At 38.6% G+C, this 25,659-nt stretch overlaps 4 protein-coding genes and 1 pseudogene across 4 annotated transcripts; 1 reads left to right on the plus strand and 4 right to left on the minus strand.

Moving 5' to 3' along the window:
- The first annotated feature begins 1,609 nt into the window (after positions 1–1,609).
- On the plus strand, positions 1,610–1,989 carry LOC119790607 (histone H2B 1/2). The gene has a single exon (XM_038296208.1). It carries the CDS (start codon positions 1,612–1,614, stop codon positions 1,984–1,986), a length of 375 nt encoding a protein of 124 aa, XP_038152136.1. The 5' UTR covers positions 1,610–1,611; the 3' UTR covers positions 1,987–1,989.
- A 10,885-nt stretch (positions 1,990–12,874) lies between these two features.
- LOC119790598 (histone H2B 1/2-like) lies at positions 12,875–13,354 on the minus strand. Its single transcript, XM_038296200.1, has one exon. It carries the CDS (start codon positions 13,332–13,334, stop codon positions 12,960–12,962), a length of 375 nt encoding a protein of 124 aa, XP_038152128.1. The 5' UTR covers positions 13,335–13,354; the 3' UTR covers positions 12,875–12,959.
- A 2,759-nt stretch (positions 13,355–16,113) lies between these two features.
- LOC119790604 lies at positions 16,114–19,356 on the minus strand (annotated as a pseudogene).
- LOC119790594 (histone H2A-like) lies at positions 17,306–17,802 on the minus strand. Its single transcript, XM_038296197.1, has one exon. The coding sequence runs from the start codon at positions 17,760–17,762 to the stop codon at positions 17,379–17,381; it is 384 nt and encodes a 127-aa protein (XP_038152125.1). The 5' UTR covers positions 17,763–17,802; the 3' UTR covers positions 17,306–17,378.
- Positions 19,357–20,320: 964 nt separating the features above from the next.
- On the minus strand, positions 20,321–20,994 carry LOC119790600 (histone H1-like). The gene has a single exon (XM_038296203.1). The coding sequence runs from the start codon at positions 20,977–20,979 to the stop codon at positions 20,374–20,376; it is 606 nt and encodes a 201-aa protein (XP_038152131.1). The 5' UTR covers positions 20,980–20,994; the 3' UTR covers positions 20,321–20,373.
- Between the last annotated feature and the right edge of the window lie 4,665 nt (positions 20,995–25,659).

Consider the following 25,659-nt stretch of genomic DNA (forward strand, 5'->3'; position numbering starts at 1 on the left):
ATCTTATATCCATAACTCACACTATTTTGTGATCCAATATATATTGGATGGAGGAGTGTCTTTTTTTTTTTTCTCCAGGAAAAAATTATTTTCACATTCCCTTTTTTTTCTACCTCCATAAGCTAGCAGCAACACCAACCTCCATATTATTGCTAGTTCATTTCACTGTTTCACTGTTAAAAGCAGCTTCTTTCACTGTAGTAAGCTGTATTCAACAGAATCTCCTTTTCTATACACTGCTTACATAATGACGAAGTCTAATGAACATAGAAGGGTTTCAGCTTTGACATTAGAGTTAGAGTTATACATTTAATCGTTTTACTGAATTGAGTTGTAGGTCTACATCCATAAATGATAAATTCTCATTAAATTACAATTTTTTTTTTTTTTTTATTGTGGCAGGATTGGTCCTCCATATCCTAAGCTCAAGTTATATATATATATATATATTTTCTGTCCACTGTATTTGTCATTTTACCTCTTCCTTAGATGATTAGATTTTTTTGAGTCGGATCCTGTAGGAAAATGTAGCCAACTAAGCCCAATGCATTAATCCATTGATAAAATAAACCTTTTATTGCTGTACCATGTTCTCTAGTAACCACAAACAGGCAAAGGAGTTGGAAGGCAACCTGACTTTCTCTCAGTCGTTGAAGATTTTTATTTAGACTTATATTTAACATGGAGGTTCATTCCAATGCAGATCTTTGTTCTTCTGGATTGTTGGAGCTTTCTGTTGTGCATGAGCTGTTTATGATCATTTTCATTCCCTGATGACAGAGGCAGGGGGCTAATAGATAAACACAGAAATGCTCAGAACGTTTCTTACTGTGATGCTACAACAGGAGCAAACTAACATGCATTACAACTCCCAACCCATCCCCCCCTTTCACACACACACACACACACACACACACACACACACACACACACACACACACACACACACACACACACACACACACACACACACACACACACACACACACACACACACAGAACCAGTAAGAGTCTCACTGAGGACCAATAGCTGCTCTAACCTTCCGAGCATGTAAACCAATCAGAGACAGGGTACAGCACAGACTATTTTACATACACCCTGTATATAATCACTGGTCTCCTCCTCTTGTATCTCATTCGTTGTTGTTTCTAGGAACACATCAGGATGCCTGACTTTCTACCAGACTTTCTCTCAGTTGTTCATGTTTCAACACCTATCTAGGAGTCTTATATTTAAGCAGCATGGAAGCTCATTACAAGGCAGATGTTCTTTGCTCTTCTGGCTTTCTGTTGTGCATGAACTGTTTTGAACATTTTTATTCCTTGATGACAGAGGCAGGGGACTAATAGATAAACACAGAAATGCTCAGATCGTTTCTTACTGTGATGCTACAACAGGAGCACACTAAGAAGTATTGCAACTCCCATCCCCCCTCTCACACACACAGAACCAGCAAGAGTGTCATTGAGGACCAATAGCTGCTCTAACCTTCCGAGCATGTAAACCAATCAGAGACAGGGTACAACACAGACTCTTTTACATACACCCTGTATATAATCACTGGTCTCCTCCTCCAGTTCATTCATTGTTGTTTTCAGAAACATATCAGGATGCCTGAACCCGCTAAGTCTGCGCCCAAGAAGGGCTCGAAGAAAGCCGTGACCAAGACCGCCGGCAAAGGAGGCAAGAAGAAGAGAAAGACCAGGAAGGAGAGCTACGCCATCTATGTGTACAAGGTGCTGAAGCAGGTGCACCCCGACACCGGCATCTCCTCCAAGGCCATGAGCATCATGAACTCGTTCGTCAACGACATCTTCGAGCGCATCGCCTCCGAGGCTTCCCGCCTGGCTCACTACAACAAGCGCTCTACCATCACCTCCAGGGAGATCCAGACCGCTGTGCGCCTCCTGCTGCCCGGTGAGCTGGCCAAGCACGCAGTGTCTGAGGGAACCAAGGCTGTCACCAAGTACACCAGCTCCAAGTAAACTCACTGCCGCAAACTCAACAAAGGCCCTTTTAAGGGCCACACAAATGTCAAGAGCAATTGTTTCCTTTGTCAAGGTGGGAATAATGGCATTCTGGTCAATGTCAGATTGTGTGCAGTGTCTTCAAATGTTTTCCTTATTTGCTCTTCTCTAAATTAAGCTGTTCTGACGAGATAAACTTTATTTCATAAATTATTTGCAGTCCACCTTTTGGTCCAACTATTCGGGCCCCCTGGCGTTTTTTTTTTAAATGGCACATACTGCCAAATCTAATGTCATTATGAAACATACAGTTTAACACACAACCACATCTAAATTTAGTTTTTTAAATGAGACAGACTTTCTGTTGAAGTTCCTCCTGCAAGATGCTCTGTAACCACAAATTTCACTGAGTTTATTTCATTTTCTTTCTATTGTGTCAATTAGAGTATCACCAGCGCCAATACCGCTTTCAAATCCACAGAAAGGAAGCTAGCCTAAAATCTTGAATTTAGGTCAGAAAACTTTAAACTATGTCAGATATTCTATATTTTTCTTTATCTGAAACAAAAATTCTGACCAGTAGCAATTAGATTACCAAGATCTGAAATGCAGTTTTAGAATGTTTATTTCAGATAGGAGTAATGTCATTTCAGATATCTGAAAATACTGACCCAATACACATGAATGGGGGGGAAAAGTAACGTAATTGTTCCTAATTAAGAATAACATTTCAGATATCTGAAATGATTTTAGATAGAAGGAATATAATTAAAGATAACTGAAATACAAACTATGGTAAAACGGCCACTTAAAGATTTACTTAAAGAGAAGTAAAGATTTGTAGATATCTGAAATGTAGTTCCAATAGTACCACTTTGATTCCAAACTGCCCTCCCTGATAAGAAGAGAAAAACGTAAAATATATTTTTAGAAATTAACTCATAAATGTCAGTTTTACTCTCTAGACTGTGTACATATAAGCAAAACAAATTATATAAACTACATTTCCCTATCTACTGTCATTCATTTGTGGATTTCCACAGACAAACTCCTACAGTCTCTGTCTTGGGGCGCTGATCAGACTGCCCCTAATGTGCAGAGTCTGCTAATCATGTACTATTGCTAGGTGAATTTAATAATTTAATGGCCAATCAGCGTCCCAGAATTTAATGGTCTTGGGGCTCTGAAAATACTGCGCTTTAACGGGCTTCTGCACCCAAGCGCAGGTGCAGACAATTAGAGGGATGATGGCGAACGTAACGGGCGAGGTGCAGCTTCCACCAAATTCGGTGAGATCCTTATTTATCTACCCGTTTGCCAGAAGAACATCCCTGTTGTAGGATATGAACATTTCATGTCATGGTTATTGTGACTGTGACGAATCCACCTCGTCGCTTAAAACAACCTCTCTAACTTTGCGCGCCACACACACATTCCTGTTATACTGTGTTTGTGAGGACCAATACACTCGCGCTGAGCCCAGTAGCTCCATGAACTTAAAACACACAAGCTGTTCCTGGTTACCTGCTGGCGTATTGAGGGTGCACACTTAATATTTCAGTGGGGTTAGCCGTGTGTGTGTGTGGGTGTGTGTGTGTGTGTACGTGTTTATGCTACGGGGACTTGTCATCTTCAGTCTGGCGGCGTCTTTGCTGGGTTCAAACCCAAGGCAACGCTCGGTAAGCTCTTGGATGATCTGGTTGAACTGTAAAGTGCCTTGAGATGACAACTGAGTTAAATTGAATTAAGCGGTTAAAATGCCAGAGTTGTTGGAATGCGGAAGTGATGTCACCAACACTTGACTCGCTAAATGTTTGTCAGATTATATATATTTTTTATTTTATGTTTAAAAGTTTGATGTAATTGAATAAGTCAATGAATCTGTGTAAAATAATTAAGTTGTAAAAATTATTTGTTTTTGTACATCAATTGTTTGTGGAGGTAATATATGGACAAAACTGATTTATGAGAAGAAATCAGAAATAAGAGCGCCTGAGGGTAGGGGCTTAAACTATTTAATGAGGGCTGTGGGAAGAAGAGCGGCCATTTTTGTTTTCTGTTTCTTTGTTACATTGCTTGTAACTGGAGGGAGGCTGAGGCCCAGAGTATCTTGTACATGTTTAGTTTCTTTTGCACCCTGTTTTGAGTTTTTGAGCACAATAAATCACCAACACCGGTAACCTGACTGAGCCTGGATTCTTGGAGGCCAAAGAACCCTGTCACAGTGACCCAAATCATCACTGTTACTGTTATTATATAGTAAATTAAATCATTACTGCTAAATTGTATTTCATTTCCAATTGTTTATTTGAATTCTTAATCTGGATTAGTTGGAGACACACTAGGCTATATCAGCCCCACCAAAAATATTTTTCACCAGCCGCCACTGATTCCAAAGTACTTAAAATTTAATTTCTACCGGTAGAAATGTAATTAGTGCTATCTAAAATACAATTCTGATGTTCTAAAATCTATCTAAAATACAAGTCATTGATGAGGTTAAGGGATGCTGATCTAAACACCTGACATACTTTAATTTTTTTTATGTGTAATTGCAGGGCGTGCATTTTTATGGAGATAAAGTAGAACAAGCAGCCTTTAATAGGATAACAGGGCTGGGGGTGCAGTGAGTCTAAATTTATTACAAATTAATTCAATTCAATTCAATTTATCTTTATTGTCATTGTCACAAGAACAACGAAATTTAAGAAAAAAAAGTGCCATAGATCCATCGGTGCATATGCTTAAAAAAACAAAAACAAAAATCCCTGTCACCACCATTAACACATAATAGAGGAAATAAATAATAACTGATAAAAACAACTAATAAGAATAGTACATTCTCACACACATCATCCATAATGATTAATGGTTATTTTAGGTTGCATTTAGTTTTGTTATTGCTGTTGGGTAACAGTGTGCACTCACTGCTCCCTGGGCGCTGCACACTGGCAGCCCACTGCTCCCTAAGGGGATGGGTTAGATGCAGAGAATTAATTTCTCCAATGTGAGATTAATAAAGTTATTATTATTATTAATCATCAAATATAAAGGCCTTTCTTTACTAACCTGTTCAATGTGTTACACTGTTTCATTGAATGGAGCTTCTGAAATATATGAAATGTTTTATTAACATTTATTTAGTATTTTAGTCACTTTAGACATGATAAACAGAACCTTCTATTTACCATAAAAATACAGAGTAGAAAACCAAGAAACATTGCTTTTCAGTAACGCCATCCTGTGTTAGACCACAAGATGTCAGTGTTGAACACCTTTTTGATAAATGCAGAGATTGAGCTTTTAGTTCATTTCTTCTTAATTTGTCAGCATATAGAGGCGATTGGCTGTCTGACTGATATCCACACTGGGAACAGACGTTTGTCAAAGAAGTTCAAATATTTCTTCGTTCCATCCATATTACCAAGATGCATTTTTGGCATTAAATGCGTTCCCATATATAAAATAAAATATAAATATATTTTTCAAGGCTGCACTTTTAAAAAGATGACATTGTTATGTGACATGTTTCCAAACAAAATATATTTTTGTTTTACACTTGTGTGAACCAAATGACAAATAAAATCTGTCTAAAGTATATATATTTATACATAAATAACAAAATAAAAAATAAAAAGTTCTATAAAAAGAATTAAAATGATTTATTCAATTCTATTGGTGTGTTTGCCTATTTAACCTGTAGGCCAACACACCTGATCCCAGATCCCTTTCTTTCACATCAGTCTTCTTGTTAATGATTGGCTGTTACCTGGAATCTCAGCTGTGATAACTTTTCAAATATCAACAATCTTCAGGGTGGAACAGTTGGTCGCCATGACGACAGTTTTGTAAACAAACAAATGTTGTGGTTTCTCCACATGAACTTCATTGTTCCTGAGTTCAGATCACTCCTAGATTGACAGACGTTGGTATAAATCCCCAGAAAGTCTCACAGTGATTTTAGTTTTTGACAACTGAGACCTTTAAACTCGGTCAGCAACATGGAGACACCTGCTCTCTGGAAAACAAGGTGAAATCAAGTTATATGAAGAAGAAACAGGATGGAAACAGGTTAAACTGCATTTACTGGAAAAACATGAAATGCGTCGATAATAACAACTTATATGCATAAAATCGGATTATTTTGTATATTTTCCTCCTAAAAATACAAAACCTAATTCCTTGGTGCCAAGCTTTTTTCTAGCATATCTTTGGTGATGCAGGGATCAGTGAATTCAGGGAAAAGTGTCATTTTTTTCCTGTCAAAGTATTTGGTGGCTTTTGTTTTATAACTAAAAAAGGGATTTTAGATTTCACTCAATCAGCGTCTGCTTTTAGTGCTTCCTAAATAGATCTGCTATAGAGTGTAAACATTTTCCAAAGAACAGTTTAATTACGATGTCCCAGAACTGACATGGGAGGAAAAAAGATATACAGCATGCACACTGAATATGAATTTGTTCCCACTAAATATTAATTTGTTCCCATAAAATATTTATTCGTTCCCACTAAATGCTAGTTATTTACTACCACAAAGAACTAATTTATTCCCAAGAAACACTCATTTTTAGCCACAAAATGTATATATTGTATGCAAGAAATACTAAAACATTATCTTCCCACACAGAGCAGACCTTCTCAAAGGAACAAAAGGTGATGGAGAGAGATCACCTGGTCAGGTTTCATTTTATGCTGGAGATGAGCTACAAAGACATTCTGAGAAGTTTGATGTTTCAAGGAATTCTCATTAGTGATAGGCATTTCACGCACACCTTGGATGCTGGGATAGATTTTATTGTTGACCAACTGCAAGTCTCTAAAAGGACCATGGTTATCGGTGGCTGTAAGCTAATTGCGTAAAACTGACAAACTAGCATTTTGTGAGAATAAATGTTCATTTTCTGGGAAAAAATGAGTATTTCTTGCACACGCTGTATCTCTATTTTCTTCCACGTCAGTTCTGGGGCTCCGTACCCTTTATGTTTTCTCAGATTTCTTTATGATTTTGTTTTTTTCCAAATTTATACTTTCACACTATTTTTTTGTTTACAGATTTTAAATGTCCAAATGTCTCCTTTTCAGCTACAGTGTTATGAATTGGAGTCTTTCCTAATCGCGTGTCACAGACCCCATTCTCTTCACTTCGAGTCCAATAATAAAGCCTCTGAGAATCTGGCTGTTACCTGGAATCTCAGCTGTGATAACCGACACATTTCCAAAGTGAACATTTTCAGGTTGGAACAGCTGGTCGCCATGACAACGGTTTTGTAAACAGAAAATTTTGTGACTTCACTGCAACAGCTTCATTCTTACTGAGTACAGAGCGCTCCTAGATCTCCAGACGTTGGTATAAATCCCTAGAATGTCTCATGGAGACACCTGCTCCCTGGAAAACAAGGTGATGTTCAAGTTATATGATGAAGAAACAGGAATGCAAATTCAGAGTTACATTTAGGGAACCACACATTGCAGCAGCGTTATCTTATATTAATATACTAACATTAGATATGTTTAGGAAACACTATCAAGGTTTGTAGTTACCTTTAATGTAAAAAATGAAATTACTTTGCATATTTTCCTCCTAAAATTGCAAAACTTAATTCCTTTGTGCCAAGTTTTTTTTTCTAGTAAATCTTTGGATCAGTGGATTCATTGAAAAAGTGTGAATTTTTTTTCCTGACAAAGTATTTGGTGGATTTTTGGTGAGTTGGCACACAGTAGGGCTAAGAAGAGTGAGGCCGGTGTTCTAGCAGAGTCCTCTGAGAAGAGACAGAGAGTCTCTGAGCCAGAACAAGGCTCCAGCAGCTCAGTCTGTGACCTGCACACAAGCAAATGTGAGCCCAAATAAATGTACCTCTGCTGCTCCTGGAGTGGAAACAAACATCCTTACTGTTTCTACTGCGGCTAAAGACAAGCTGTTTTACTCATTAACAGTTTCATTGTTAAGAGATAAAATGGTATAATTTTTGTGCTTGTACATTTAATTCAAAGCTAAACATCTTTTATTAACAATTCTAGAGTTAACAAATAGTACACAACCCTCTGATTAAACCATTTCCACTATGAAACAGGATGGTGGCAGCATCATGCTGTGGGAATGCTCCTCTTCAGCAGGAACAGAGAAGCTGGTCAGAGGGAGTTATTGGTGCTATATAATTTTTTACACTGTGTAAGAACATTTCAAGGCCTGATACATAATTAGCTACACGCAGAGAATATCGTAGACGTTTGAACCCTAGCACACAGAAACAATGGAGAGCAGAGGTCACGTATGAATCTAGGCCAAAACAAGATCTTAACTGGTGACCAGGAGATTTTGGCAAAAACAGGAAACATCTCTTTCCTGTTTAAGGAAGGACACTGAGGAAAACATATTTCCCAAACACTCAGACACACATGGTACAGGAAGGTATAAATATACTGAGAATGTTGCGCCATTTTCGGGGGAGAAACTGAGATGTCTGATCATGTAGAGCTAAAGTGTTTAAGACAGCTGTAGGAATTTGAATTGACAAAAAATGTTTCCGCCTCCAGAGGAAAAAATTGTGGGAATCATTTTCAAGTGTTCTTCTTTCTGTCATTAGAGAATTCCACCAATGAGGGTTAACAGAGTAAAACCAGAAAATCATGAAGGTAAAAGTGTCAGAAGCTGAGAAAAATGATTGAGTCTAAAAGGGAGGTTCAGCTTCCAACAGGATGACAACCTAACCAAACAACCAGAGCTACAGAGAAATGTTTAGATAAAACATCTTCCTCTGCTAGAAGGACTCAACTAAAGCTACGGAGGGAATTTGGTTTGATTACTGATGCAAACAATGAACAACATTTGTAAACAGAAATAGAAAGGAATACAGGAACCCCCCCCCCCCCAAAAAAAAGAGCAATGTTTTTGTTTTGTTTTTACAAATCTTATATTTTCAACTTTTATCTTCCAATTTTCTACACATTTTTATTTTCAAATCTCTCAAATCACATTGTTTTCTCTCACAGCCAAATACCAATGTTCCCTCTTGATGCACACATTGACTAATAAATTGCTGTTAACGTCCAGAACATAGATATTATAAAAGTAGAAGTTGGACAGGGTCTGCCTTTGCTGCGGATGAGTCAGAGCGTCCGCCATGTTGAATGTGTCTGCTGATAGACTCAGACCCTTAAACAGTATCAGCGGGACTTTAATCTCAGAATATAATTTATATTCTTAACATTTTTATTTTTGTAATATTGTCTATTTTTGTCATTTTCCTGACTTTATTCTCCTAAAGAACAGAATTAATTATAATAATCTAATCTGGCCCTATTGCTCCAGGGCCTTTGATATTTCTGCAAACTGTGACTATTCTGGAAATATTCCCCCTTAATTCTCATAATATGATGTTTTTTCTCATAAAACTTTTGTCTTTTTATTGTCCTGGGACTTTTTTGATACTCATATCAGTAAATTTATCTCTTTAATAATCCCCCAAAAAGTTTGTTCCTAATCTCAGTCTATACCAGATCTTAAATAGTTTAATTGATTTGAATCTGTTCAATAATTTGAAAGACAATTTAAATTGATTACCAGTAAATTTTATATGCAGCTATAGAATATGTAACATAAGAAATAAATGTAACTTTGATTTCTTTTTTTTTTTTTTTCTTTTTTTGGGCAAAAACATGACCTGACTGTGGCTTACAGTTACATCCTAAATTGCTCATCAGACCATCTTTTATATTTTGTTTTGTGTTTGGAAAAAGGGGCACATATTATGTCTTCTTTGTGCTCCTTTTCACTCATGTAGAAAAACACAATGTGCAGTTATTCATGAAACAATGTTTAAAAAAAAGCAAATGACGTGACTGAAAGAAAAATAAAATGAAAATAAAGAAATATATAAATATATAATATTACATATATATAAATATATAGGGGTGGCCATAGATTATTTCTTTTAATCTAGATTAATCTCACTGTAATCTTGGAATTAGTTTAGATTAATCTAGATTGAAATGACTCGTTTGAATTCTGCCAAAGATGAATCATGAATCACAATTACTTTATTAATCCTTGCAGCAATTTTTTTTTCTTCCATTGCAACCGCTTACAGAAGATAAAACAATAAGATTTCAAGTACAAATAAGATATAATAACAAAATGAGGATAAGTATAAAATAATAATATAATAAGATGAGGAGGATGTATGTGTGCTACCTAAATAAAAGCAAGTCTTTTAGGTTTCTCAATCCAGGTAGAGTGTTACACCAGGGGCTCCTGTTTCCAAAATGAATCACAAACTGCTTGAGAAAACTGTTATATAACTGGTGATGAAAACTAGCTATATTCCATTAGATGTGTTTGGGTTTAATAAGTGTTTATTCAGATAAATATGAATTCTGAACAGTAGGCGTACATAATAGGGCTTGGTCGTCATGACGTAAGCACTTTCCGTCGCCGCCATCTTGACGGCCTCCTTTACCGCGGCTCAGACTACTGCCTATGACTACTGCGTACTGTACTCCCTCTCAGCCGTGTTTTAATTTGATTAATTTCACCTTAACTTGATTTCAACCATGGTAAACTGTTGCTGTAATGTGGGCTGTAACAGCTCACAACATGATCACCATGGGAAAAACATAGAAAATGGGTTAACTTTCCACCGCTTTCCTGACTGGAGGCGCAACCACGGAGACCGAGCGTCAGAGATAAAGAGGCTAGCTTGGATCGCGGCTGTAAGACGACCGAACATAACTTTCCACAGTATTCCAATGTCATTGAGAGTGTGTTCCCTGCATTTTTATTCTGGTAAGTTAAAGATGCACAGTTTTATTTTATAGCCTACATTGTTTCTTTCCTTCAAAGTTGGGATCTTTTATGGGAAAATAATAAAAACGGCAGCAGGAAAAGGCTCAAATACGTGAGAAACCCGGAGGGTTGGCAGTTAACGTTACTAACTACACCTTTGAAACACATAGCAGCTAGTTAAAAGTACATTACATGCGTGAGTGGTTGTTAGCATTAGCGGTTAGCAGTTGCTAAACTAGCAGGTTCCAGAGCCCGTCTGATCACAGCTTACCTTCGTACGGATTACTGTGTTCCCACTGTTTGCTGGCTTTATGATCTGCAGCTCCTGAACCCATCCATTCATGAACTGCATATGAGACTCCAAGGACTTGTAGCTTCAGAACTGTTTTGAAGTATAGGCGCTCACTCATCGGTGCTCCACTCATTGTTTGGAACTTCATATGGATCCAAATGATTAATAATGCTGATTTTGTCAACATACAGGTCCGTGGCTTCTCTATTTAATGTGTCCCGGTAAATTCCAGATCCTTTTCGGGATTTTAACATCTTTTTTCTCTCTACTTCTACGTCTCTTCAACAACAACGGTGTATCAGAGCTACGTTTACGTTTGCGTAGCCCTCAATATGACCGCAACGTCCCACAATGCAACGTGGATCCCGCGCCCTATTGGTCACCAGGAAGTGTTTACAATCAGTAGCTTTGTGTCTGTCAGTCCAAGCTCTATTTCTTCTTTTTCCATCAGTCACTCAGGCAGTCATTGTAATGTTCTGTGAGGCTGGAATAGCCACAAGGGCTGCTGGGTAATGTCAATATGGGGAAACATCACCATTTTATCCTAGTTTTGTATTAAAGAGTGTTGTTTATGTTGGTATTCTGTTAATGCTATCCAACATTATGTTCTGGAGGTTGCAGTTGTGTTTAGATTGGCACCATTCGATAAATGCTTCACCAGTTGGATATAAAGGAACAAGCATTTTCCGTTTTATTGCATAAAGAGCTTCACGACTGTTACATTTTATGGCGCATGCTACTAGTGATGGGTTGATGAGATATCATGAAACATTTTAACACATTTCCTGTGTTGAGACTACATTGATAGTTATTTCTCAATTCACAAGAATGTGAGTAATCGCCAAGTAGGTTCTTGAGAAGAACACAGGAAAGTCTGGACTTTGGGAGAACGCAGAAGCGTACTTGAGCTGCATTTCACCTGTTAATAGTATTCTAGATAATAAGTTATTTATCTATTAATTTAGTGGGGGAATAATAAAGTCAGTTAAACACATATCAAATAAACTTTTTTGCCAATTAAAACAAAAAAATCACCATATTCGGCTACTGCAGACGGGCTAAAATTAGCCCTGACTGTGGTTATAGTAATGGTCTCGCCACACACACACATATTTTGAAAAACATTTTATAATGCTTACTATAAAATGAAATGGGCTCCAGTTGTTTGTACTGTATCCTGCACAGCTGAAGTGCATTGGGTAGCCTCCATCTGCCTGTATTAAAATCTGTCAATATCAAAACAGTTTAGATTAGTAATTCAGATTAACCATTCAAAACTTCTAGAAATTTTTATAATTCTGATGAACAGCAAGAAGCTGCCACACCAAAAATACATTTCATTACACATAGATTAATAAAAAAAAAAAAAACAGCTATCAGGGTGAGCATACATATAAGGAGGGGGGGGTCCCCCTGCTGAATGCTATGCTAAAAGAAATTTCTTTACTAAATGACAATTGTAAGGTTGTAGTTGTCCAAGTCTAAGCAGATGCAGACTTGTTAGCTTTATGTTAAACACAAATGGTGTTCATTTTGGATAATCTGGAACTGGATATGCATTTTGAAAAGAACCATCTTTAGATGTGGTTTAGTGTTATATTGCACAACATATCAAAATGAGACTAGATTTGGCAGTATATGCCGTTTTGAAATAAGCACTTAGGGGGTCCAGAAAAGCTGTTCAATATAGCAACTAAAGAGTGCAATTTTTTTCCTGCAACAACTGCAAATAATTTATGAATTCAAGGTTATCTCCTTAGAGACTATTTCAAGAATCTTTGCACAGAACAGAGCATAATGTTCAATACTAACAATAACCAGATCCTTAATATTCCCACCTTGACAAAGGAAACAATTGCTCTTGTTGACATTTGTGTGGCCTTTAAAAGGGCCTTTGTTGAGTTTGCGGCAGTGAGTTTACTTGGAGCTGGTGTACTTGGTGACAGCCTTGGTTCCCTCAGACACAGCGTGCTTGGCCAGCTCACCGGGCAGCAGGAGGCGCACAGCGGTCTGGATCTCCCTGGAGGTGATGGTGGAGCGCTTGTTGTAGTGAGCCAGGCGGGAAGCCTCGGAGGCGATGCGCTCGAAGATGTCGTTGACGAACGAGTTCATGATGCTCATGGCCTTGGAGGAGATGCCGGTGTCGGGGTGCACCTGCTTCAGCACCTTGTACACATAGATGGCGTAGCTCTCCTTCCTGGTCTTTCTCTTCTTCTTGCCTCCTTTGCCGGCGGTCTTGGTCACGGCTTTCTTGGAGCCCTTCTTGGGCGCAGACTTGACGGGTTCAGGCATCCTGATATGTTCCTGGAAACAGCAACGAATGAGATGCAAGAAGCGAGACCAGTGATTATATACAGGGTGTATGTAAAATAGTCTGTGCTGTCTCCTGTCTATGATTGGTTTACATGCTCGGAAGGTTAGAGCAGCTATTGGTCCTCAGTGAGACTCTTACTGGTTCTGTGTGTGTGTGTGTGTGTGTGTGTGTGTGAAAGGGGGGGATGGGTTGGGAGTTGTAATGCATGTTAGTTTGCTCCTGTTGTAGCATCACAGTAAGAAACGTTCTGAGCATTTCTGTGTTTATCTATTAGCCCCCTGCCTCTGTCATCAGGGAATGAAAATGATCATAAACAGCTCATGCACAACAGAAAGCTCCAACAATCCAGAAGAACAAAGAAGATCTGCATTGGAATGAACCTCCATGTTAAATATAAGTCTCCTAAATAAAAATCTTCAACGACTGAGAGAAAGTCAGGTTGCCTTCCAACTCCTTTGCCTGTTTGTGGTTACTAGAGAACATGGTACAGCAATAAAAGGTTTATTTTATCAATGGATTAATGCATTGGGCTTAGTTGGCTACATTTTCCTACAGGATCCGACTCAAAAAAATCTAATCATCTAAGGAAGAGGTAAAATGACAAATACAGTGGACAGAAAATATATATATACAGGTGCTGGTCATAAAATTAGAATATCATGAAAAAGTAGATTGATTTCAGTAATTCCATTTAAAAAGTGAAACTTGTATATTATATTCATACATTACATACAAACTCATATATTTCAGATGTTTATTTTGTTTAATTTTGATGATTACAAATGACAACAAATGAAAATCTCAAATTCATCATATCAGAAAATTAGAATATTGTGAAAAGGTTCAAAATTCATGGCCCCTGGTGCCACACTCTAATCAGCTAATTAACTCAAACCACCTGCAAAAGCCTTTAAATGATCTTTCAGTCTAGTTCTATAGGCTACACAATCATGGGGAAGACTGCTGACTTGACAGTTGTCCAAAAGACGACCATCGACACCTTGCACAAGGAGGGCAAGACACAAAAGGTCATCGCTAAAGAGGCTGGCTGTTCACAGAGCTCAGTGTCCAAGCACATTAATAGAGAGGCGAAGGGAAGGAAAAGATGTGGTCGAAAAAAGTGTACAAGCAAGAGAGATAACCGCACCCTGGAGAGGATTGTGAAACAAAACCCCTTCAAAACTGTGGGGGAGATTCACAAAGAGTGGACTGCAGCTGGAGTGAGTGCTTCAAGAACCACCACACACAGACGTATGAAAGACATGGGTTTCTGCTGTCGCATTCCTTGTGTCAAGCCACTCTTGAACCACAGACAGCGTCAGAAGCGTCTTGCCTGGGCTAAAGAGAAACAGGACTGGACTGCTGGTGAGTGGTCCAAAGTCATGTTCTCTGATGAAAGTAAATTTTGCATTTCCTTTGGAAATCAAGGTCCCAGAGTCTGGAGGAAAAGAAGAGAGGCACTTCATCCACGTTGCTTGAAGTCCAGTGTAAAGTTTCCACAGTCAGTGATGGTTTGGGGTGCCATGTCATCTGCTGGTGTTGGTCCATTGTGTTTTCTGAGGTCCAGGGTCAACGCAGCCACATACCAGGAAGTTTTAGAGCACTTCATGCTTCCTGCAGCTGACCAACTTTTTGGAGATGCAGATTTCATTTTCCAACAGGACTTGGCACCTGCACACAGTGCCAAAGCTACCAGTACCTGGTTGAAGGACCATGGTATCCCTGTTCTTAATTGGCCAGCAAACTCTCCTGACCTTAACCCCATAGAAAATCTATGGGGTATTGTGAAGAAGAAGATGCAATACACCAGACCCAACAATTCAGAAGAGCTAAAAGCCACTATTAGAGCAACCTGGGCTATCATAACACCTGAGCAGTGCCACAGACTGATCGACTCCATGCCACGCCGCATTGCTGCAGTAATACAGGCCAAAGGAGGCCCAACTAAATACTGAGTGCTGTACATGCTCATACTTTTCATGTTCATACTTTTCAGTTGGCCAACATTTCTATAAATCCTTTGTTTTTATTGGTCTTCAGTAATATTCTAATTTTCTGATATGATGAATTTGAGATTTTCATTTGTTGTCATTTGTAATCATCAAAATTAAACAAAATAAACATCTGAAATATATGAGTTTGTATGTAATGTATGAATATAATATACAAGTTTCACTTTTTAAATGGAATTACTGAAATCAATCTACTTTTTCATGATATTCTAATTTTATGACCAGCACCTGTATATATATATAACTTGAGCTTAGGATATGGAGGACCAATCCTGCCACAATAAAAAAAAAAATTGTAATTTAATGAGAATTTATCATTTATGGATGTAAACCTACAACTCAATTCAGTAAAACGATTAAATGTATAACTCTAACTCTAATGTCAAAGCTGAAACCCTTCTATGTTCATTAGACTTCGTCATTATGTAAGCAGTGTATAGAAAAGGAGATTCTGTTGAATACAGCTTACTACAGTGAAAGAAGCTGCTTTTAACAGTGAAACAGTGAAATGAACTAGCAATAATATGGAGGTTGGTGTTGCTGCTAGCTTATGGAGGTAGAAAAAAAAGGGAATGTGAAAAAATTTTTTCCTGGAGAAAAAAAAAAAGACACTCCTCCATCCAATATATATTGGATCACAAAATAGTGCGAGTTATGGATATAAGATAAGAGGACCTATAATAGAATATTATTTGCTATAATCAATACAGGGATTTTCTATTCTGAAAAATAGTTTCCAATAATATTGAAAATCAGGAATCATCTTAAGAAATGTGGGTGGCTCTTAAAAGAGCCGTTGTTTTGTGGGATTGAGTTGGAATTTAACCTCCAAAGCCGTAGAGAGTGCGGCCCTGCCTCTTGAGAGCATAGACCACATCCATGGCGGGTCAGTCTTCCTCTTGGCGTGCTCGGTGTAGGTGACGGCATCACGGATGACGTTCTCCAAGAAAACCTTCAGGACACCGCGGGTCTCCTCGTAGATGAGACCGGAGATGCGCTTGACTCCACCACGGCGGGCTAAACGGCGGATAGCGGGTTTGGTAATGCCCTGGATGTTATCACGGAGGACTTTGCGATGACGCTTGGCGCCTCCTTTTCCGAGTCCTTTTCCTCCCTTTCCACGTCCGCTCATGTTGTCTTTATCTATCTCGCAAAGAGAATGATACCAACTGACTGAGTATCGACATATGAATCCACCCTACGGACCTAAATGAGGACAAGCGACCCTCTTTCCCCGCCTCTAACCACATTTCCGCTTTGAAGAAGCAAATTGAAATATTAAGAGACTCTTAATGAATAAAGAAAAAATCCAGCTGGTATAGGATCAAACCGAATGAAAATAACTGATTTATAAAGTAGATTCAGTTCATATGGAGTCTCCAATAACTTATTAGATATTTGTTATCTCGTCAGTGTTAGTAAATATACTGAGCTTTGTGTAGGGAGAGCAGGTTAGTTCCAACTCCTACTTTATTAGGTGTGAAACTCTAAATGTACATGCAGATGTAAATTCCAAACAAAATTACAAGTGAAACGACCTAATCTCTTGTAAATTAACATCTAAGAAAAAAAAAATAACAGCATATCCTTCACTACAACATACATAAAAAAATGGAACAGAAAAAAAGGCGTAAAAGTAAAATATCTATAAATAAAACCCAAGGATATCAAAAGGACATTGTTTTGCATCTTTCTCAAAATCTCTTGAAAATTATGCATGTATTTATCAAACCTGCACTTATGAATGGACCTCATGTTGTAAATTCTTTTAAGTATTTGTTTCTGTGGATATGAACATCTGTTATGTGAGGGATGTATGCTTCCTCACGTTTCCTTTTATGTTCTTAGATTGACATTTTAGATCAGACATTGGGATTGCCATCTTATTTAGTACCCATTTGATGGCTGCCAAAGTAAGTGTGAATATATTGTAACAGTAAATCCCGCTCATTAGTGAAATGTGGGTGGCTCTTAAAAGAGCCGTTGGTTTGTTTTTGAGAGCCTGCAGATTTACTTCTTTGCCGGTTTCTCGGTTTTCTTGGGCAGCAACACAGCCTGGATGTTAGGAAGAACACCGCCCTGAGCGATGGTAACTCCGCCAAGCAGTTTGTTGAGCTCCTCGTCGTTGCGGACAGCCAGCTGCAGATGGCGGGGGATGATCCTGGTCTTCTTGTTGTCACGAGCAGCGTTTCCAGCCAACTCCAGGATCTCAGCAGTCAGGTATTCCAGCACTGCAGCCAGATAGACGGGAGCTCCAGCGCCCACGCGCTCAGCGTAGTTGCCCTTCCTCAACAGCCTGTGAACACGGCCGACTGGGAACTGCAGCCCAGCACGAGAGGAGCGGGTCTTGGCCTTAGCCCTGGCTTTGCCTCCGGTCTTTCCACGTCCAGACATGATTTCTCAAAAAGTTTACTTTAAAAGGTGACTGTCAGGACGCGCATTGGGAGTATATATAAAGCCTGTCGTGGATCATATGCTCTCTGATTGGTCACACGTAACAACAAATCTAGTCGTCCAATCAAAGCAGGCGTCTTTTCCCCGCAGTCTGCTTCTGCCATTTACCACTAAATGCATTCTGTGGCGTGGCTTCAGGCCGCCAGCTGGCGGAAACTATTCAATCCATTCATAGACAGCATTACAGAATATAATTGTATACGATATATGTTTCAATGTATAAAAAAATCCCATTATATTAAGTTGATAGATAATAAAATATGATTAACAATCATTTAATATGCATTACATTCATCCCCTTTCTTCCTGTCGATACTTTTATCCATTCGACCTATACATACACACATATAAAAGAAGAAAATAAAGGGTTAGAGTAGATAGAAAACAGACAAGCACAGAGCAGACATTGTCTAATCTTTCTCTTCTACAAAAAAAGATTATGATTGTTACCAGCAAAGTGACAAAAAAGGGTTGGGGGGAAAAAACAGATGAGTGTAAGGAAATAGTACTTACTTTTATTAGAAACATTTTTTTAAATAACATTGAGTAAAACAACTTGAGCTCTTGTAAAATCTGTAAAAAAAAAACAAAAGAAACAGCATCTCATACACTACAGTAAAAAAGTAACAGACTAAAATAACAAAATGCACAGTTATTTTTAAATCCGTAAGTAAATTAAGACATTCCTTTTTTGCATTGTTCTCAAATACCCCTTAATTTTTAATATTCTTTTAGCGCAGAATAGGCAGTTAATTATCAAACCTACATTTTTATGTAGTATTTTGCTGCAATAATCACGATTGACCATTTAATTATTTATAGGAAGTTGATATATTGCCGTTACAATAAAACCTACATTAGATTTCAGTTATCTAAATTCATTCTGGAGTAAGCAAATCTCTTGCTTCTTCATGGAGTCCTTATAGGATAAATATTTAGCATTTTTCCAGGGGGGAGCTTATAGAAAAATCTGGTTGGTATTCCACTTGAGAGAAATTAGTTTTTTCCCCCCCATTCTATGTACACAATGTGTGCTGTATGTAATTTAAAACAGGATCAGAGCTCTGAAAAGATGTAAGTGACTCTTAAAAGAGCCGTTGGGTTTTATTGGATGAGCTTGACTTATGCTCTCTCTCCACGGATGCGGCGGGCCAGCTGGATGTCTTTGGGCATGATGGTGACCCTCTTGGCGTGGATGGCGCACAGGTTGGTGTCCTCGAACAGACCAACCAGGTAAGCCTCGCTGGCCTCCTGCAGAGCCATGACGGCGGAGCTCTGGAAGCGCAGGTCGGTCTTGAAATCCTGAGCGATCTCTCTGACCAGACGCTGGAAGGGCAGCTTGCGGATGAGCAGCTCAGTGGACTTCTGGTAACGGCGGATCTCTCGGAGAGCCACGGTACCGGGCCTGTAACGGTGGGGCTTCTTCACTCCACCGGTAGCCGGGGCGCTCTTACGGGCAGCTTTGGTAGCCAGCTGCTTCCTGGGAGCCTTTCCTCCGGTGGATTTACGGGCGGTCTGCTTGGTTCTGGCCATGGCGGACTAGATGCTTATCTCTCACTAACTGAGGAAGATATGAATCCGCAGTGGAAACAGCGGCTTTATAAAGAACAGTGCGACGTGAGGTGGCCTCTGATTGGACCAAATGAAACATGTGGTTCCGCCTTTCCAACTCAGTCAGTGGCTGAGTTTGAAATTTCAAAATAAAGCGCGACATGTGTAATAAAGAAAGAAAAAGGCGGAGTAAAATAAAAACCAAGGTAAAAGCAAGAATACCATATTCTTATTGTTTCTTTAACCTGATTACTATCCAAAACTAGTTCAAATGTTACGAAAGGAATACAACTCAGTTGAAACTGTTTCTACAGTTAGAGGAAATATATTTCACAAATAGATGTGATTCTTTTAAATAACAAGATTTAATCTAAACCTTCGTCATTTCAGTCACATATATTTTTAATTATTATTCATTCCTGTTATAAACCCTCCTTGGGCTCTTTTCTTTTTGTCCTATAATAAATATTTAAAGTTATAAACTACTTACATAACACTCAGTAAAATATTGTCCATGCTGAAATTGTTTTGTTTATTTATGACATATCACGTGCAATTACAAAAACATTTAAGTCAGTTGCACTCTTTTCAGTATCAGTTTAGTAATACCACATACTTTATCAGCACAGAGCTCAACTCTGATACAGCTACGTCTCCATGAAATCACTAGATGTGCTACACACACATCTAATTACATATCCATGCTTCCATTCCAAATAGGTATTAGTGTTAATAATGTGGTCACATATTTGCTCACAATTGGAGATGATTTTAGGGTGAATCATCTGGATGAGGCTGTCCCATGGGTTTCAGTTATGAGTGAAATAAACTGATTTTAACCATTCCATTGATCTGCCACTCTAATCACTGCCTTTAAGTTTGAGAATATTACCTATTTAAGTAATTAATTTTCTGCTTATAAGGAATGAGCTCTTGAGATGAAGCTGTGGTGGCTCTGAAAAGAGCCTTTGTTGCACTGAGTGCTGGTTGAAGCAGCAGTCTACTTCTTGGCCTTCTTAGCTGGGGCCTTTTTAGCTGCAGGTTTCTTGGCTGCAGGTTTCTTAGCTGCAGGCTTCTTAGCAGCCTTTGGCTTCTTGGCAGCAGGGGCGGCCTTTTTGGGGCTCTTCTTCACCACCTTTTTCACGCTTTTCTTGGCCGCTGCTGCCTTCTTCGGAGACTTCTTGGCTGCTGTCGCTTTCTTAGCAGCGGTGGCTTTTTTCGGGGTGCTGACCTTCTTGGCGGCGGGCTTCTTGGCTTTTGCGGGAGCCTTCTTCTTCACCACCTTCTTGGCTGGTTTAGCGGATTTGGACTCCTTGGCGAGCTTGAAAGAACCGGAGGCCCCGGTCCCCTTGGTGTGAGCCAGGGTGCCGTTGGTCACCAACTTAGTGATGGCCGTGTTGATCCGCTTGTTGGCTTTAGCTACATCCACCCCTTTAGCAGCCAGGACCTTCTTCACCGCCGACAGAGACACTCCTTTGCGCTCCTTGGACTCGGCCACGGCGTCCACGATCTGCTTGGACAGGCTGGGTCCATCCTTCTTGGCCTTAGGAGCGGACTTCTTCCTCGGGGCTTTAGCCGGTGCAGCTGCTGGAGCTTCTTCTGCCATGTTTCTCTCTTAATGTTTCTCTGAACGTCTCCAGCTCAGAGCAGGAGGCGGGATTTATAATATGGATGAGAACCCTGAAGAAACAACTCAGCCTGCTGCTCAGCTCCCGCCTCAAATCGCTCCGCACTTGTGTTTTCTTCCCAGTTTTAAAGCTCTAAATCTTCGCTAAGTTAAAATTTTATATCATATAACTTATTTTAACGGAAAGGAAATTGTTCAGTTCAGTTCAGTTTATTTATATAGCGCCAAATTCACAACACATGTCATCTCAAGGCACTTTACAGTTCAACCAGATCATACAGTCAAATTGATACAAAGTTTTCTATCTAAGGAAAACCAGTTGATTGCATTGACTCATTGACTCAAATACAATCCCCCACACTAAGCATGCTTGTAGCGACAGTGGAGAGGAAAAACTCCCTTTTAACAGGAAGAAACCTCCAGCAGAACCAGGCTCAGTGTGAGCGGCCATCTGCTGAGGCCGACTGGGGTTCAAGGAGACAGAGCAGAGATACAAAAAGCAGCTGTAAAAGGCGGCCCCGTCCAGGAAACACACAGCCAGGCAGACGAGCTCCAAGGCAGCTCCCATGCCAGAGGACGAAGAGAGCACATCCACTCAGTCACGGCCAGAGAAACAGGACCACACTGGAAAACAGGCCGATCTCCAACATCTATAAACAAGGGTGTTGATGGAAGCAGCACAGCTGATGTTTCTTTCCAGGATGAAGTCACAGCCAAACAGGAACAGACGAGGCAAAGCTACTCTGAGGAAAAGCAGAGAGAGCAGAAGGTTAGAGATTGAACTAACAGATTCTGCAGAATAGGAGAACAGAGAGAGAATGAAGCAGAATGATGAAATGGGGGTCCCTATGTCCTCCAAAAGTCTAAGCCTATAGCAGCATAACTATAGAGATAGCTCAGGATAACCTGAGCCACCCTAACTATAAGCTTTATCAAAAAGGAAAGTTTTAAGCCTAGCCTTAAAAGTAGACAGGGTGTCTGCCTCACGGACTAAAACTGGTAGTTGGTTCCACAGGAGAGGAGCCTGATAACTAAAAGATCTGCCTCCCATTCTACTTTTAGAAATTCTAGGAACCACTAGTACACCTGCAGATTGAGAGCGAAGTGCTCTGTTAGGAACATAAGGAACAATCAGATCTCTGATATAAGATGGAGCTTGGCCATTTAAGGCTTTATATGTGAGAAGGAGGATTTTAAATTCTATTCTTGATTTAACAGGAAGCCAATGAAGAGAAGCCAGGATAGGCGAGATATGATCTCTCTTTTTCATTTTCATCAGAACTCTGGCTGCAGCATTTTGGATCAGCTGAAGGCTTTTAACTACAGTTTGTGGACTTCCTGATAGTAAAGAATTACAATAGTCCAGCCTTGAAGTAACAAATGCATGGACTAGTTTTTCAGCATCACCCCTGGACAGGATATTTCTAATTTTTGCAATGTTCCTCAGATGAAAGAAGGAAATTCTAGAAACCTCTTTGATATGGGATTTAAATGACAGGTCCTGATCAAAAATAACACCAAGATTTTTTACTTTATTATCTGAAATCAGTTTAATCCCATCCATGAATTGTCTAATCTATACACTGAGGCCACATTTGGTTTCCAGGACTTTCTCTTTTTGACCCAGGAACGCTCAAAAGTGTCTGAAGCTCCTTGTTTCTGAGCATCAACAGGCGGGTTTTCTCCACAATTCGTCCTTTAAAACATCTAAAACAATTGTTCAAATGACATTAAGATGAGAACCTCGCTAAAAAAACAAAGGAATGAAAAGAATACAAATGAAATGGTTTCGTTAGTGTCATTATTTCAGATGGAAATGAGGAAGGTTCTCCCGGCATTAAACACACAGAAACCGTCAATGAATCGGTTGGTCAGGATTCTCTCTTGGACAAAAGGGTTGGAAATTAACACTTTTTCCTATCAAATAGCCTATTTAACACACACAGACACACAAAAAGTACATACTGGTGTTATAGTTTACTTAAGAATAGAAGAGGACGTGAGATTTATTAATTAAATAGATCCCTCCAGTCTCTGATATCACTGAATCAGGCACTAAATTCCTTTTCACTCCTTTAAATAAACTCAAGGCCATCATACATTTTACACAAATCCTATTTTCTGATGAGCTTATAAAACATTTAGGATTTATTAGTTACAAATGAATTTGTTGCAAGCTTACATAATGAAATCCAAGAAGGAGAATTTATTAAGCTCCTTGTGCCTTTTGACCTCTGGACAATTAAAACTGATCACAGATAAATCAATCAGCAACTTAATATTTATTTACAGCCATAGAGCATTAGAGGAAAAATTTCCCACAAGATATTAGATTAATACATTTGTTGAATATAAGTTAATTATTAAGAAAATATAAATATGTCTTAAGCAATGTCAAGGAAGAGGAGTAAGGCATTATGGAATATATCCTTTAAAAAATACATTAAATATATTTAATAGGCCAGCTTCAGAAGAACTCTCATCAAGACAGTTTGGATGAGTTATGTTTTTGATTAATTCCCAATTACTGGTGTTACACCAAAACAATATATTTTATGTAAGGATAAAAGAAAAGGAAATGCAGCACTTGTTTACCTACAGAAAATAGATGAAATATTTTCATGTTATTGACCGTTTGAGGGATTTATGTTGAAACCTCTGTGCAGGTTTTTAAAACAAGTTTTCTTAAAATCTGCATAAAATTTAAACAGATAAATGCCTGTTTATGTCTTGAATGGTCAAACAGAAAACCTTAAAACTAACAAGCAAAATATTCTTACATGTCCTGCTAGTTTGGTTTAGTTTTGTTCCTGTAATCTCTTTATTTACTACAACATGTTACTTTTTAACAGGTTTCAAAGACTAACGTCAGATTTCCCTTCATGGTTCAGATTGTCTACAGATGGTTTAAAAAAATCAAACTGTATCTCTCTACAGCAGGGGTCTTAAATGTTTTCCAGGCCAATAAATGGTTTTGTTCTCAGATCCTATATCGCATCAGGTCTCCCTCTCTGTTGTGGCCGTTTGCTCGTACTGGGCCATAGGCTACGCGCTCACGTCATTTGACATGGTGATAACAAATAAAATTGGAGCCAATGGAGCTCATCAAAGCAGCTCAGTGGTCTTGATGAAAACAAAGTAAAACTAGTCATACTGACTATAATGTTTGTTCCCAAATCCTCAAGTTTAAATATAATTAAGATGGAAGTACTTAGAGGAGCTCCAGTTTTATAAATACGGGTTTATAATATGATTATATTTTATATTTATTTCGATTCCTTTACTAACTTCCAAGCAACAAATTTATGTTGTTTTTTATTTGAAATAGAAATAATAAAATGTCTAAGAATTAAATAGTGAAATTAAAGGACTGAGTTATTTTTATTTATTTATTTTTTTTTAATAATCAGTTACTCTACGTTTTACTTTTGGACAATCATCAATACCTCTCAAGTCAAAAAGGAAAACACAGGTCTAAGCTGTGGTTTTAGCTCTCTATCTCCCTCTAGTGGTTTAATTATGAAACAACAACACCACCAAACATAGCAGCGACCTTTAATGATCTACCATGGTCGCTGATATGAGACATTGGTGCTGTTATGACATGTTCGCCATGTGGAAGAGGCTATATCAACATTAAATGTGCTTTGTTTGATATCTGGAATGTGATTGTATTTCAGGTGCACCATTTATATAGTTAAAACACTTTACAGTACAGAGTTTATTGTTTATCTTTTAACTCTTCACTAGTGTGTTATTCTTATACAATTTTCTAAGGTCCACATTTGTGTGACCTTTTTTTTCTATGTTTTTTTTTTTTTTTTTTTTGCTGCTGTAAACACCACACTTTCCATATTGGGATTTTCTATTCTATTCTATTCTATTCTATTCTATTCTATTCTATTCTATTCTATTCTATTCTGTACATCTTGTACATTCTGGTTATCATACAGTTTGAAAGGTCTACTTTAAACCTGATTTATTTCAACACTCAGCATTATTTTACTTGCAATTCTGAATTTTTTTTTTTTTTTTTTTTGCCTTTCAGTTTATGTTGTATCAAAACAGTTCATCCCTTCGTCTTTAAGTTTTGGAGGCAATGTTGATCTAATTTTAGAATCACTGACATGGTTGTCAATGTAACGTATTATAGTTTAAACTACCTTTATGTGTGGGATGTCCAGGTTATTTGAAAAGCAGGATATTAAATCCAGTATGGTAGTTTTGAGCAGTCAATATAACTTGCTGTCAATAACTCTTTAAGGCAGTGATCTAAGATGTCAAAGAAGGAGCAGCAAACGTCTTGGGCAGGAATGGAAATTTGTTTGCAATTTGGGGAGTGTTGCAGGTGATCTGTTTTATTTATAGATCTTTAAGCTCGGCCTTTTATGCAGTGTAATCCTTTTTCTCTGACTGTGACTGACTGGATGTGCTTTCTTCATCCTCTGACATGGGAGCTGTCTCAGAGCTCGTCTGCCTGGCGGTGTTTCCTGGATGGGTGGAGCTGTTTGACAGTTGCCTTTTGTATCTCTGCTTCTTTCTATATGTCTGCTTCTGTCTCCTTGAACCCCAGTCGGCCTCGGCAGATGGCTGCTCACACTGGGCCTGGTTCTGCTGGAGGTTTCTTCCTGTTATAAGGGAGTTTTTCCTCTCTACTGT

The sequence above is a fragment of the Cyprinodon tularosa genome, unplaced genomic scaffold (assembly GCF_016077235.1).
Source record: "Cyprinodon tularosa strain WSP-4 unplaced genomic scaffold, ASM1607723v1 ctg369, whole genome shotgun sequence".
In the NCBI taxonomy this organism is placed as follows: Eukaryota; Metazoa; Chordata; class Actinopteri; order Cyprinodontiformes; family Cyprinodontidae; genus Cyprinodon; species Cyprinodon tularosa.